Below are 14145 nucleotides of genomic sequence, written 5' to 3' on the forward strand. Positions count from 1 at the left end.
GCTTCGGGCGGCCCCAGGGCTGAGTAAGCCGGGCGGAGGGAGACGGCAAGGATTTCCTGAGAGCGAAGGAGAGGAGGAGGGGAGAGGGACAGGAGCCCGGAGCCAGGACCCTGAACCTGCCGGGCGGCGCCCCCGGGGCCGCGCCGCCTGCGCCTCCCCACGCGCGCTCCCGCCGCGGCTCCCGCCCGCTCCCGAGCCGTAGGGAGTCAGGTCCCGGAGGAAGAGGGTAGGTGGGGAGGCGGATGAGGGGTGGGGGACCCCTTGACGTCACTGGAAGGAGGTGCCGGGGTAGGAAGTGGGCCGGGGAAAGGTTATAAACCGCCCCCGCCCTCGGCTCCTCTTCAACGAGGTCCGCTGGAGGCTCGGAGCGCGCCGGAGCGACACTCCTCCCGGCTCCTCCCAGGCGGCGGCGGCGGCGACGGCGGCGGCTCGGAGCGGGCTCCGGGGCTGGAACGCAACGGCCAGAGGACGCCGGGCTGCGAGGATTACCGGGGGAAGTGGCTGTCTCTCGCTGGAGCTGCGGAGAGGGGCGCCCAGGGAGCAGGGCCGGCGGCAGCGGCGGCGGAGCGAGAAGGAACCCGCGAAGAGCGCGGGCACCGGGCGAACAGGCAGTGTCGCGCTCACCATGGTCAGCTGCTGGGACACCGGGGTCCTGCTGTGCGCGCTGCTTGGCGGTCTGCTGCTCACAGGTGAGGCGCGTCCGGGACGCCCCACCCCCCACCCCCGGGGGGGACAGGGCTCCGAGGGGATCGGGACGCTAGTTGAGGTTTACCCGCCTGGGGCCGTGACGTCCTTTCTCCTCCGGCGGGCCGTCGGAGTGGGCGCCCCGGGAGAGCCGCTAGCTGGGGTCTGCGAGCATCACCGCGCTCGGCTCCACGCTGCGGCGGCCCCTTGGCGCCTGGAGCCGCGGATCCTCTTGGCCTGGAGACCTCCCGCAAGCCAACTGACCCCCACCCCGGTTCTGGGCTCAGGGAGTGCCGCGCGCTCTGACCTGCCAGACATACAGAGCCTGTTCCCAGAGGGTCTGGCCGGGTCCGCGGGGGCCCCGCGGGACAGCGGCTCGGAGGATGCCCGCGAGGATGCCCGGGTGCTGGGCTGAGATCGGGTCTGGGCGATGTTGGGCACTGACGGCGACGTAGCGCCTCCCGAGGGAAGGAGGTGAGCCCTTGGGGAGGGGATCGCGTGCCCGGCGGGAGCACACAGATCCCAGGAGATGGCGACAGCTGGTACCCTTCGAGCCACTCAGGGCCCCCGAGCCCTCGCGTCCCGGGGAACATTCCCAGGCGTCCACTCCTCGCCGCCGCTCGGTGCTCGCGGCGCCTGAGCGCGGTGCGCGCAGCCACCGGAGTGGAGACTCGGCCAGGGGTCTACTCGCCCAGGTCGCCGACCTGAGTGACCTTGACCGCCGAGGGCAGTCGAGGACCCAAATCCCGTTAAGTTTCAGAATTGCAAGTCTAGTTTTTTAAGTTCCGAAAGGAAACGATTTGTAACAAAAGATGCGGTTTGAGGAATCGGTGAGGTCCGCGCCTTTGCCGGGTGTTGGGGAAACTGGCGGCAGGACCAGAAGGTTGCCCCCACCGGGGCGCCAAAACTCTAGGGCATTTAGGGGCTCGAACTCGCCGTTTAGGCTCAGTGGCCAAGACTCCTGGTTCAGCCCCGGTGGGCGCCGGGAGCCAGGTTTTGGAGCGCCTAGCGTTTAAGCGTCCTGGGGCAAAGGTATAGTATGAACTAAAATGCAGTAACATAAAATAAGTTATTGCAAAGATTTCTGAGAAGGAAAGTCAGAGGGTTGGCATATATATTTTTAAATGTTTGTTAAACTCAAAAGGTAGTAACAGATAAATATTCTTTCTCAGTGGGAAGACTAGTAATCCTTCAGTTGCTAAATAACAAGTAATACTTCAGTTAGATGGATGAAACTGTTAAACCGAGAGGCAAAACGGACTGGTACTTAATTGGAGAGAACGCGCTCTAAACTGGAAGTGTTGCTAAAACAACTATATTAAGTGGAGTACTGCTTTTTTACTTAAAAAATACATTTGGGGTTTGCAAAGTCACGGTATTTTGAAATATAATTTCTTGGAGCGTTTTAATTACTTGAAGTGCATCTGTCAATTATGTAAAAGTAAATCTAGGTAAATTACTGTGAATCCAAAACATGGAGGAAAATGTATATGCTTTATTGGATTTTCTGCTTCACACAGATTTATTTTGTTTCAAAAACTAGCAAAGGATAGCTCTGTTCTTGGTTAAAAGCTTAGATCCGTGGAAGCTTTTCCGAACTGCGAGTGAGATTCTCTTATGATTCCTCTTCGATTTTACTTAAATGAGGCAGAAATCTTGGAACTCTTTAGTGAATTTTTAAAAAACATTTTTATACATATGTGTTATAGGGAGAAAGCAGGAGAAAAACATTGGCATGGTGAGAACGTGTTCACCTGCGTGTACAGAAAATGGTCTATCAGCTGCTGGGGTTTGTTAATTGCTAATGGGGACTCTGCAAACCACACAGGCTTCTCCCGAGGGTGCACAGCTGTCTCCCTGTAAGACAATCAGGTACCTGCTTTCTAAACTTCATCAGGACTTTCAGACTGACCAAAGGGACTCCTGTCTAGGGAACCGTGTCTAGATAGGGGCCAAGTTTCTGCCCTGTGGATTTATCAGGTGCCAGCTCTGCTCACTGTTGGGTGCTATGTAGTTTTATGAGTTACTAATAGTTTGTGGGTGTGCATTGAGATATAAAATAATCAGAGGTTCTTTAATACAAGAGATAACGGCCTTCCCCTGCAAAAAAATATATTTACCTTCTTCCAAATATCCTGGGAAATAAAAACACATCAATAATTCAGATGCTTCCAGGTCCTCTCTATAGCAATCTTTTACTCTAAAAAGGATACTAGTCTTCATTTCTCCAGCTCAGAATCTCATTTTCATATTTTAAGGCACCACACCTTTGACGAAAGCCACAGACCCTTTTGGTCAACTCCCCATTTTTCTTGCATTTTTGCGCAGCTAACATGTACAACTTGCTACAACTAACTGGAAATGCCTCACTCGCAAATTTCGTGAGGGAGCTAATGATATAAAATCAAAATGTACATGACAAAAATTCCCATTTCCAAAATGAATGTAACCTTTCAAAACCCAACTAATTTGCATAGCAGTTTTTCTTGTTTTCACCAAAGTTTATGAAGCCACCCTTCCTTGGTTTTGTTTTCCCAGAATTGCACGATTGGAATGTTAATTACATAGCACCTTTGGTGTTCCAAATGATGGATCACATTGCAGATAAATTGTAGGTGGTCACCTACTCTAGTTCCTGAATACTTTGACCTTGTTTATTTACTATTTTAAGTTTTTCTTTCCCTGTTAAATTCTGTGATAGGCTATCCGGTTGCTTTTCCAGTGTCAACTACAAATTGGCACTTGCTGTGGGTGCTCGCCATCTACCTCCACAAGGATTAAATCATGTGCTACTGCAGCTGCTGACCTTCAAACACCCCCTGAAGGAGTTCAGGATGGAGAGCATGAGTGAGGCGGCCTGTGCTGGGGGAAAGACTGGCAGGACAGATCTTCAGATAGTTAGATATTCTTGGGAGCTGATTTTACGAGCCTAATTCTTGTATCTCCCCATATCTAGACAATCACTAAAATTCTTCATGCTGATGACTGTTCCTCGTGACCAGCAACAGCTTCATGAGACTAGTAGAAACCTTCTGGAAGAATATGTGCCTGGTTTCATGTACTCCCCTGTGACCAAAATTGCATATACACTGACCTTCCACCCTGCTCCTTGGGAGCAGTTTCTCAGAGATGTCTGAGGTGCTGTCTCCCGGGCTGCAGTCCTCATTTTGTCCCAAATAAAATTTAAACTGGCAACTCGCATGTTGTGCATTTTTAAAGTCGATATTAGCAATAAGTCAGTTTTGTGTTTTCCTATGTAAAATTCAGATGTTAGGATAGGTGGTTACTTCTAGGGAAACTTCACCAACTCTCAAAAATCAATGAATGATTCCAGGAAATAGACCAAACAGTGTCTCTTTTTCTCCCTCCCTTAACTACATTTGCCTGTGGAATGGATGATGAGCCCTGTGATGCCAAAGCTGGGGCTGAGTGGACTTTCCCCTGCTATCGGTAATCACATTGGATTTGCTTAGTCACTAGTGAAACACACCTGATTCCAGCCAATTAACTTTCTCTTTATCAGGTTTCAAAGAACTGAGCTGTTAGAGGATGCCCAGGCCAGTAATGATCACGATCTTGGGTTGTTTTTTTTTTTTTACTAACAGAATCTTTAACTCTATAAAATAGAGTCTACTTCATAATTCTAGCTCCATGGTCTCTTCTAAGGAGACCAGTCATTGAAAAACCCATGTATATTTCTTGGCTTTTAAATTAATCCTCACTATTTGCTCCCCAAATAACTTAAATCAAAAAGAGTTTCTGATTTCAACAAGGATGTTAAACCTCTTATTTAAGCGTGAACCTATTTTATATGACTTTTTAGAACAGACCAAAGAATTGCTTGGTTTTTAATCAAGAAGATAGTCAAAATCTCCTTTGAATGTATACAGTATAGAAGTTCAAAATGATATATTGCCCCCAAAACAGTTTTATATCAACCAAAAAACAAATGGTGTCCTTGAGGAAGGTTACCCAGTTGATCACCAAGTTTTGACCGATGCTTACTCTAGCTTGGAAATTCTGCACAGCAAGAACAAATAACAGTGTAAGTAGCTTCTGTAGTGCTTTAAATTGAGATGTACATGCGAGTAAGTGTGAGAACAGAGTGAAGGAAACTCTTGGCACCTGGGTGTTAAATGTAGAGCTGGCTGGTATTAGTCTGGGTCTTAGTTCAATTGCACAGTCAGGAGTTTGTTGGATATCAGGTAAAGGTCGTGATTTTCCATTGTGGCTAGGGGAGGAAGAACATTTGAAATAACACCACGCTTAATTTTTGTTAAGTAAAAATGTATCATCAGGAATGGTTAAAAACAGCTGTAGGATTTGGTTTAAAGGACCTCGTGGAACAGTCCGTTCTGTTCTGTTGGCCTCAGTCTTCTGGGGCGGCTTGCAAGGAATGACAAGATCTCCTGCCAGATGCTTTCCAGGTTCATTGTTGATTCTTCACACACTTGGGTGCCTTGGAAATTGCATGCTGCTGATGAAAGGACTGGATTTTTATACCAGATTGAGGGAGGGGAAGGAAATGGGAGGAATGGGGTGATGGAGGGAGAGCTTGAAAGGAAAGCCTCTGGCTTAGTATCTGGGACTGCAGGGGGGTTTCATTAAGGAAATGGTCCCATTGAGTCTGCTGAAGATAGTGGACTAGATTTCCTGCATTGCTGCTGGGCGGATGTGGGGGGATGTCAAGAATTCCTGGGGATTTCCCATCAGTCTTGGTAAAGCTGGCTGCCGGAGAGCCATGTCTGATTATTGCTCCTTTCCTTGATTTTGAGCTCCTTGAGAGATCTGCTCTCACTTCACAGATGCGTGCACTGTGAGTGCTTGGTGGGACCTCACGGGTCCATATGCTCCTTTCAGAGATGAGCAGTTTAATGGGTTTTTTTTTCCAAGGTCAACAGCTGGCTGGTGGCATACGCAGGAATAGAACCTGGTGTTCAACTGACAGATAACATTTCTTCATTTTTGTATTTCCTCTACCCCAAACAAAGTAGAGATGTTCAAATATGTGTGTGCTAATATTTCTTTTTAAATGCTGGCGTCTTTTTTAAAAATCTTTTTTCTCATTTTATCGAATATATTTAAGTCTTCTTTCCTATCATCAATACATGAATACATATTTTTACTCACATAAAATTAGGATCATATGAACATATGGTAGTGGTAGATGTTTGTACTCTGTGCTCCTCAGTGGGGAAAAAAAATCTGTTTAAGTTGCCTTTTAAACTTAAAACATCGTTCATATTTTAGCACATCACAATTAATGCTTTACAATAGTAGTTTTAATGACCGTGTAGCGTTTCATGGTATGGCTGTGCCGTAATTTATTAAACCAAGCTGGCATCTTTTTTTAATATAAAAAAAAACTTTAAAGCCCCTAAGGAGTTTAATTAAGAATATCAACATGATGGCTGCTTAGTAGCAAACTGAAAGGTTTGGTGAGAAGACTAATGTTTCTTGTGAGCAGTTGGAATCCTCCTTTTGAACTGCTGCAGCTTGAATAATTGTGGCTATGGCACTGGCTTCATCTCTTACCACTTCCCTCCACATACCCCGTGCCCAGCCACACAAACTACCCTCATCAAAGAACTCACTCACCATTCTTTAGCTGGGCTTTCCACTTTTCATGCTGTTTGCCTGCAAGAACCTTTTTTTCTCTCTCTGCATCTCTTCTTCCCCTGCCTTCAAAATTCAGCTGAGAAATTCCTAGCCCATTGAGCTCCTCCTTGTAGCCCCAGACTGAGGAACTGGTTTCTTCTACTGTATGTAGTCTCTTCTTATAGCCCCTATGTAAGCCCCTCCTCCTGTTCTCATCTTGCATCCTTAGTATTCTGTTCATGTGTCTGCCCTTGCTCTTTGGAGTGGAGAGCCCGTGTCCTAGCTCTCCTTAGATCCCTGGCGCCTAGTGTCATGCCTGGCATGGATGTGCTTAGTAAATGTTGGAATAAATGAATGAATGATGTAGCCACACTATCATTTCAAATAAGAAATCTCTCTGGCCAGCTATGAATTTATTCCGGGTCATCAGTACCCCTACCTGTTCATGGAGCTCAGTTAACAGTGAATTCCTTGAAGAAGCTGTTTCTCAATAGACAATATTTGTCTTCTGTTGTGAGTAGCTAAGATCTGGGAAATGAGTTGTGATGTTCAACTCTGAGATGCCTGTGTCCTGTGAGCCCACCGGTTTGGTCACGATGCTTCCCTAGGGCCTCTGGGCTGGCAAGGCTGGGTGGGGGGGTCCATGCGGCCCTTCTGTCCCAGCCTCTATGAGTGAGAGGCCAAGCCCTCCTTTGTCTTTACCCCACAGTGCTCTATGCCATTTTAACTGTACTATAAGCCACAACTATTGCTTTAACTTACTTGTTCTTGGATAGACTCAAACCTGAGTCACTGGGTGCTGCGCCCTGTTGCAGATCTGAATGACAAAGACACACTCAGAATCAAGCCTCTGTTTTAAAGGAGCCTCATTACTAGTTGCCTAGCTTCCTCCTTCCTTAGAATGGGTCCTCCTCAACTATTCACGCACATGGGTTCCTGGCAGGATCAGCCTACTAGGTGTGAAAAGTGTTCTGAAAAAATCGGAATGCCCTGATCCAGCCTCAAGCTGGTGCCTCCCTTCCCCAGCTCCCATTCCCACCTCCATCCTCTGCACATGCCCACAGCATGCTTCTTAGAGTGTGGTCCATGGCCCAGTATCCCCTAGGAACCTAGTGAATCAGAGCCTGCATATTAATAAGGTCCCCAGGTGTGGTTTTGCACATTAGAAATGGAGAAATACTGATTTTAGTAAAGGGTTCTTAGCTCTGATGTCAGAGTCTCACTCTTCTTCACCAACATCTTAGTGATGACCGTGACCTGTGTGACCGAGGGACAAGACCCAGGCCTGCCAGGAGCCTCTTCCAGGTCCCATGCTGTTCTTGGGCCCTGTCTTCTGTTGGGACACCTGTGACCTACTTCAAGACTTTTTTTTCCCTGCAAACTCTTAGATTTAGCTTAGACCTGTCATCAGAGCAAACAGGAATATCGGGGTTCACCAAACCATGGGTCTTAGAAAGTAAGGGCCTGGTGAAAAATACTATTAAATACAATAAAAGTGTATTAAATAGATAGCTTTTGACCACAAATAAGTTTTACAAGGCCTTTGCTTCTGAAACAAAGTCACTTGGTGTAAAGACCTGAGACGGTGGGCATCACTCTCTGTAAGCCGTTGTCAAGGGCATGTCACTGGCCCATCATGCTGTGCTGCAGATGATAACACACCTGTGTGCGTCCTACTGGCTTGAAATGCCAGACACTTGCCTTCTTCCTCGCCTCATTATTGCAGATCTTGGCAAACACTTTTGCCTTCTCACAGGTTACCACCGTTGCTTACAGGTCCTTTTCTCAGCCAGGCTGTCGGTCCTTCTATTTAACCAGTGTGAATGTGTTTCCTTTCAAACCACAGACCCACCCAGGTGCTCGACACAAGCAAAAGTGTAACAGTGATCAGGTTCTTTTGTGAAAAAGAAGCCTGAAGTAAACCTTGTACAAATGAAAATCCTTGGCTTCCATTATATGCAGATGTGAAACCCCTTGAACTCAAGGCCTCCTTTGGCGGGCCTTGATCAGTAATCCTAAAGGAGATCAGTCCTGGGTGTTCACTGGGAGGGCTGATGTTGAAGCTGAAACTCCAATACTTTGGCCACCTCGTGCGAAGAGTTGACTCATTGGAAAAGACCCTAATGCTGGGAAGGATTGGGGGCACAAGGAGAAGGGGACGACAGAGGATGAGATGGTTGGATGGCATCACCGACTCGATGGACGTGGGTTTGGGTAGACTCCAGGAGTTGGTGATGGACAGGGAGGCCTGGCATGCTGCGATTCATGGGGTCACAAAGAGTCGGACACGACTGAGTGACTGAACTAATCAGTAATCAGGCTTCCAGTGGAGTTTTGTGAAACCCTTTTCTCTAGGGTCCCCAGCCTGGACTCAACGTTAGAATTATACGGGGAGCTTTATTTTTAGAATCCTCTCGTCATGGCTGCATTTCTGACCAATCCAATTGATCATGACTTTTTGAGTGGGACCCAGGCATCAGTCATGTCAAAGCTCCCAGGTGATTCCAGTGGGCGGCAAGGTTAAGGGCATTGTACTATCATGATTCAAATCAGCTGGAGAGCTCGAAGGGCAGTGCTGAGCCCTGATTCAGCAGGTCAGGGTGGGGCCCAGTATCTGCATTTCTAACTAGATTCCCGGTGGTGCTGAGGCGGGAGGCAGAGACCACGCTTTGAAAGTCTGTCTTTTCTGATCAACTTGACTCTGTATAACAGGCTCTAGGTTCATCCGCCTCACTACAACTGAATATAGCCGATATTAACATGTGATTGTGGAATCTAGAAAAACGGTATTAGCGAACCTATTTGCAGAGAAGGAATGGAGACACAGATGTAGAGAACAGACTTGTGGATGCAGAGGGGGAAGAAGAGAGTGGGACGAATTGAGAGAGTAGCAATGACATATATACACTACTATGTGTGAAATAGCTAGCTTGTGGGAAGCTGCTGTATAGCACAGGGAGCCCAGCCTGGTGCTCTGTGATGACCTAGAGGGGTTGGGGGAGGAAAGCTCAAGAGGGAGGATATATATATGTATATATGTAAAATTATGACAGATCTGCATTGTTGTATGGCACAAATCAACACAACATTGTAAAGCAATTTTCCTCCAATTAAAAAATAAAAAAACTCCCTGCCCTAGGGCTCAGCTGAGAGGCCTGGCCACCTTGGAGGTACCCGCTCCAGGGCCAATCTGGAAAAGGCACTAAATTAAATCATTACTAGACATCTAGCAGGGCTTCCCAGGTGGGGCAGTGGTAAAGAATCCACCTGTCAATGCAGGAGATACAAGAGATAAATGCAGGTTTGATCCCTAGGTGGGGAAGATCCCCTGGAGGAGGAAAGAGCAACCCACTCCAGTATTCTTGCCCGGAGAATCCCAGGGACGGAGGAGCCTGGCAGGCTGCAGTCCACAGGGGACTTGCAAGGGTCGGACACAAATATTACTAGACACCTAACACAAGGTGAGGAAACTATCTATGAGGAAGAGTACGTGTCAGCGGAGGAATTCTGGAATAAAGTGCTTGGGGTGAGCAGGTCTGTTTTGCAGAGAATCATATGTGAGTTAGGAGCCAGGACTGAATTGCTGATCCAGACAGTGAGGTTACCATAGTCCTCCTTCTCTGACTCACGCCATGGGACACTCAGCCTGTCCTCCACAGAAATGTGGGTGCATGTCTACAGAGTTCTTGGAAAGATGCCGTGCTATTGACCTGACCTCCACCCACACACCGTGGTCCAGCCCTGCTTCAAGAAACCCTGCAAGAGACTGGCAGAAGCCTGGCAATGCTTTGTGTGCCTGACCAAGCCCCTGTGTCTGAATTCCTCTGCTGGGATCAGCGTCCCCCTTTGGGTGGCTAAATGTTACCCTGTTGGAGCAGTATGCTCTGCTGACTTTGGGACATGCCAGGGGTCTGTCCCCAGGGGTGAGTGAAGTCGCTGCCCTGTTGCAGACAGAGCTGGCCTCACGCCAGGCAGAACCATGGGTGTGGGAACCCTTCTTGTGAAACTCCAAGAGGGTAAGCCGCTGCTCCTCCCCGAGGGCATCTCGGGGCACCCATAGGGCATTTACAGCCCAGCATTGTGTGAGTTCTGGACACTTTCAGATACAGAAAGAGCATATCCCTTCCCGGAAGCATATCCTGCTTCCGAGAAGCAGGGTGAATCACTGCTTCTCGGGCCTGAGTCATGATAGCATTTCTATCTGTCAAGTCTTGCCACATAGCAAGCTGCCCCCAAACATTACAGTGTACTACAACAAGAATCTGTTCTATCGCATGAGTGCGTGGGTTAGAAGTCTGGGTGCGGCTCAGCTGGGTCGTTCACACAGTCGTGGTCCCCTGGCTTTGCAGCTGGCCCCAAGGCACTTGCTGTCATGGGGCCTCCCTCCTGCACGCAGCCTTTGCCAGCCAGTCCTCTAGCCCAGCCTCCTTCCTGGGGGCAGGAGCCGTCTGAACTGGTGACAAAGCCTTGGAACCCCTACAGCGCCATTCCTGCCACACTGGGATGGTCAGAACCGTCCTGGGTCAGAGGGGTGGGGAATTCGATTCTCTCTGGACAGGAGTTGGTGTTGGTGCTGAGGCTGTGGGCACGGTCCTCAAGGAGACAAAGGACAAGAAGCTGCTGTTCTACTTCAGGCGACTGATAAATGAAAATGTGGATTAAGCAAGAACTTTTTAAAACAGTGTAAATTTGGAAACCTTTTTTGTAGGTTGGAAAAATCTCTAGCATATCCTATATCCCTCCTTACAATGAGGTCTCATGTCCACATCTTCCCAAGCCCATGAAATATTTTTATATCTTTCATAAATCTAGTTCATTAACTTAAGGTATATAGGACCTGAAATGATGATAACTTGGATTGCTAGCTTTAGATATGAAATATTAGTTATGTGCCTGGAGTTGATAAAATTATATCAGTGAAGGAGGGGAAGTGCTGTTTAGTGCTTAGCCCTTCTTTTCAGTCTGCTAAGTTGCTTCAGTTGTCTCCAACTCTTTGTGACCCCATGGACTGTAGCCCGCCAGGCTCCTCTGTCTATGGAATTTTCTGGGCAATAGTACTGGAGTGGGTTGCCATGCCCTCCTCCAGGGGATCTTCCCAACCCAGGGATTGAACCCCTAGATTCAGTCTGGATTTTAGGCTGTAGTTTGGCCAAGAAGATAATAGTGAGTAATGCCTTGGCCTTTCTTAACCCATTAGCTAAAGACAACTGGTCCAGTGGAAGAGCCTCCTATTTATAACTCTCTTGACTAGGGGACATAGGCCGTGCTTACCATGGCTCCAGCCTCTCATGAACACCATGGCCCCGGCAGGGGGCGAGGGGACAGCTGCCCTTCAGGTTGTGAGTGTAGGCAGTTCTGCAGCTTCTTGGGGCTTACATCAGAGGATCTCTGACCGTCATCTTCTGGGGAATGTGGTGTGGCTCTGTGTTAGGGGAGAGGGCAGGGAAGCAACTTACCCTTATGGATTGTCAGGTGCTTTGACCCACACTTATTATATTGCTCAGTCCCAAGAAGTAGGCACAATACTCTTACATATGAAAAACTGTTGTTATCATTTAGTTGCTAAGTCATGTCCAGCTCTTTGCGACCCCATGGACTGTAGCCCACCAGGCTCTTCTGTCCATGAGATTTCCCAGGCGAGAATACTGGAGTGGATTGCCATTTCCAATGAGAAAACTGAGGCTTAGGTAAATTGAGTACTTTTCCTAAGATCATGGAATGCCTAAGAATTAATACTTCAATAAATTAAAGATGGGCTTCCCTGGTGACTCGGTAGTAGAGAATCCACCTGCCAATGTAGGAGCTGCAGGAGACATGGGTTCACTCCCTGGGGTCGGGAAGATCCCCTGAAGAAGGAAATGGCAACCCACTCCAGTATTCTTGCCTGGAGAATCCCATGGACTGAGGAGCCTGGCAGGCTACAGTCCATGGGGTTACAAAGAGTCAAACATGACTTAGTGAAATTAAATACTTTCCCTGAATTGGAATCATTTCAGTCTGGTTCTATCAGACCCCAAACCCCCCTCCTCTTAGCATGTAGTTTGGCCAAGAAGATAATAGTGAGTAATGCCTTGGCCCTTCTTAACCCATTAGCTAAAGACAACTGGTCCTTACAGCCTAAAGAAAAGGGGAGAAGGAAAAGAGCATGGCTGAGACTGTGCTACTCTTTCTCCTCCTTCCAAACCATTCTCTCCTTGGAGCTTTGCCAGCTCCAAAGAACGTGAGACTCCACTGCGACTGTGGCCTGTGGTGGCCTTGGGAGGTTCTGCTGCTGTGTGCAGCAGACTCCATTAAAGGCTCCGTTAAGACAGAATTTTCATCATCTGGGTTTTCTTATCATGGGTTATTCAAGGCCTTTCCAAAAAATTCAAGATGGAGAAGGATCTCCAAAGCCATTAAGAACATGACTCTCCATAGGCTCCCAAACTCCTCTCCCATATGGGGCTCTAAATGACCTGAGCCTGCACAGGGGGATAGCTGAGGCTGGTGGGCGCTTTGATTCCTTCGCGTCAGGTTGGTCCCTGGACAGGCCGGGCTGCCCTCTGTTTCTGGGAATGTCTACTTCTTTGCATTTTAGATCCCAGAAACCGCAAAGACCTGGAGCTTTTTCTTAATGAAGCTGGAGTCAAAGGGAGGACCCTGATGCTTCATGAGCTGGGGCTGGGGAGGACTCTGTCTTTGGGGGCGGAATGTGCATATCGCTATGAACCTCTTCAGAAAGGTCCATCCATCTGCACACTTTTAACTTTGTTTTATGAATGGAAACCACGGATGTTACATTCTGATGGAGTGTCCAGGCCAGGAAACCTAGGTCTTTCTGATTTTGAAATCAGTACTCTCACCACCAGCAATTATCTGAAAGACTTGAATGATGAAATCTAGGAATTAAGGAAAATCAAGGAGTTTGGTTTTCAGTGTTCAGAATAAAAAGTTATTATATTGGGCTTCCCTATGGCTCCGTCGGTAAAGAATCCACCAGCAATGCAGGACACCTGGGTTCTATCCCTGGGTCGGGAATATCCCCTGGAGAAGGAAATGGCTACCCACTCTGGTATTCTTGGTGTTCTGCTTTAAGATTAAAAAGCTGTTATGGGGCTTCCTTGGTGGCTCAGCTGGTAAAGAATCCACCTGCAATGTGGGAGACCTGGGTTTATCCTTGGGTCGGGAGGATCCCCTGGAGAAGGAAATCGCTACCCACTCCAGTACTTTTGGTGTTCAGCATTAAGAGTAAAAAATTGTTATGGCCCATGAGAAAAAGACAACTGTCCAAGGGCATAGAGCGAGCACTCATCAGTCTGGGATGGCCGTGACCACAGGCTCTGCAGCCCCTGTTTGATTGACAGTCCTTGTCCGGTTAGCAAAATGGTAGTGTTTGTTTAAGGCCCTAGTCTCTTCCTTAGATCATTCCTTTCAGACATTCAGACCTGCAAGAAGGCAAGGAAAAGAAAAGCACATTTTATTTCTTCTTTGATCTTTACTTAGAGAAGGATACTGTTTGTTTTTTTTTTAATTAAAATATACTTGATTTGCAATGTTGTGTTAATTTCTGCTGTAGAGCAAAATGATTCAGTTATACATATGTGTACATTCTTTTTCATATTCTTTTCCATTATGGCTTATCCCAGGATATTGAATATAGTTTCCTGTGCTATACAGTAGGACCTTGTTGTTTATCTATCCTGTATGTATAATAGTTTGCTTCTGCTAACCCCAAACTCCCATCCTTTTCTTCCCTCCTTTGGCAACCACAAATCTGTTTTCAATGTCTGTAACCACAAATCTGTTTTCAATGTCTGTAAGTTGGTTTCTGTTTTTTAGATAAGTTCATTTGTGGCATATTTTAGATTCCACATATAAGTATAT

At 47.5% G+C, this 14145-nt stretch overlaps 1 protein-coding gene across 5 annotated transcripts in view; it reads left to right on the top strand.

Moving 5' to 3' along the window:
• Positions 1 to 343: 343 nt before the first annotated feature.
• The window catches only part of FLT1 (fms related receptor tyrosine kinase 1), a 197680-nt gene continuing 183878 nt past the window's right edge, over positions 344 to 14145 (top strand). For all 5 annotated transcript variants that reach the window (XR_014071093.1, XR_014071092.1, XM_081549343.1 and 2 more), the window contains exon 1: positions 344 to 689. Coding sequence is in view for 3 of the 5 variants with exons in the window: in XM_081549343.1 (XP_081405469.1) it covers positions 626 to 689 (64 nt within the window). In the remaining 2 variants the exon portion in view is untranslated. The remainder of the gene's footprint in view (positions 690 to 14145) is intronic.

The sequence above is a fragment of the Giraffa tippelskirchi genome, chromosome 12 (assembly GCF_054371585.1).
Source record: "Giraffa tippelskirchi isolate mGirTip1 chromosome 12, T2T-mGirTip1v1.2.pri, whole genome shotgun sequence".
Lineage (NCBI taxonomy): Eukaryota > Metazoa > Chordata > Mammalia > Artiodactyla > Giraffidae > Giraffa > Giraffa tippelskirchi.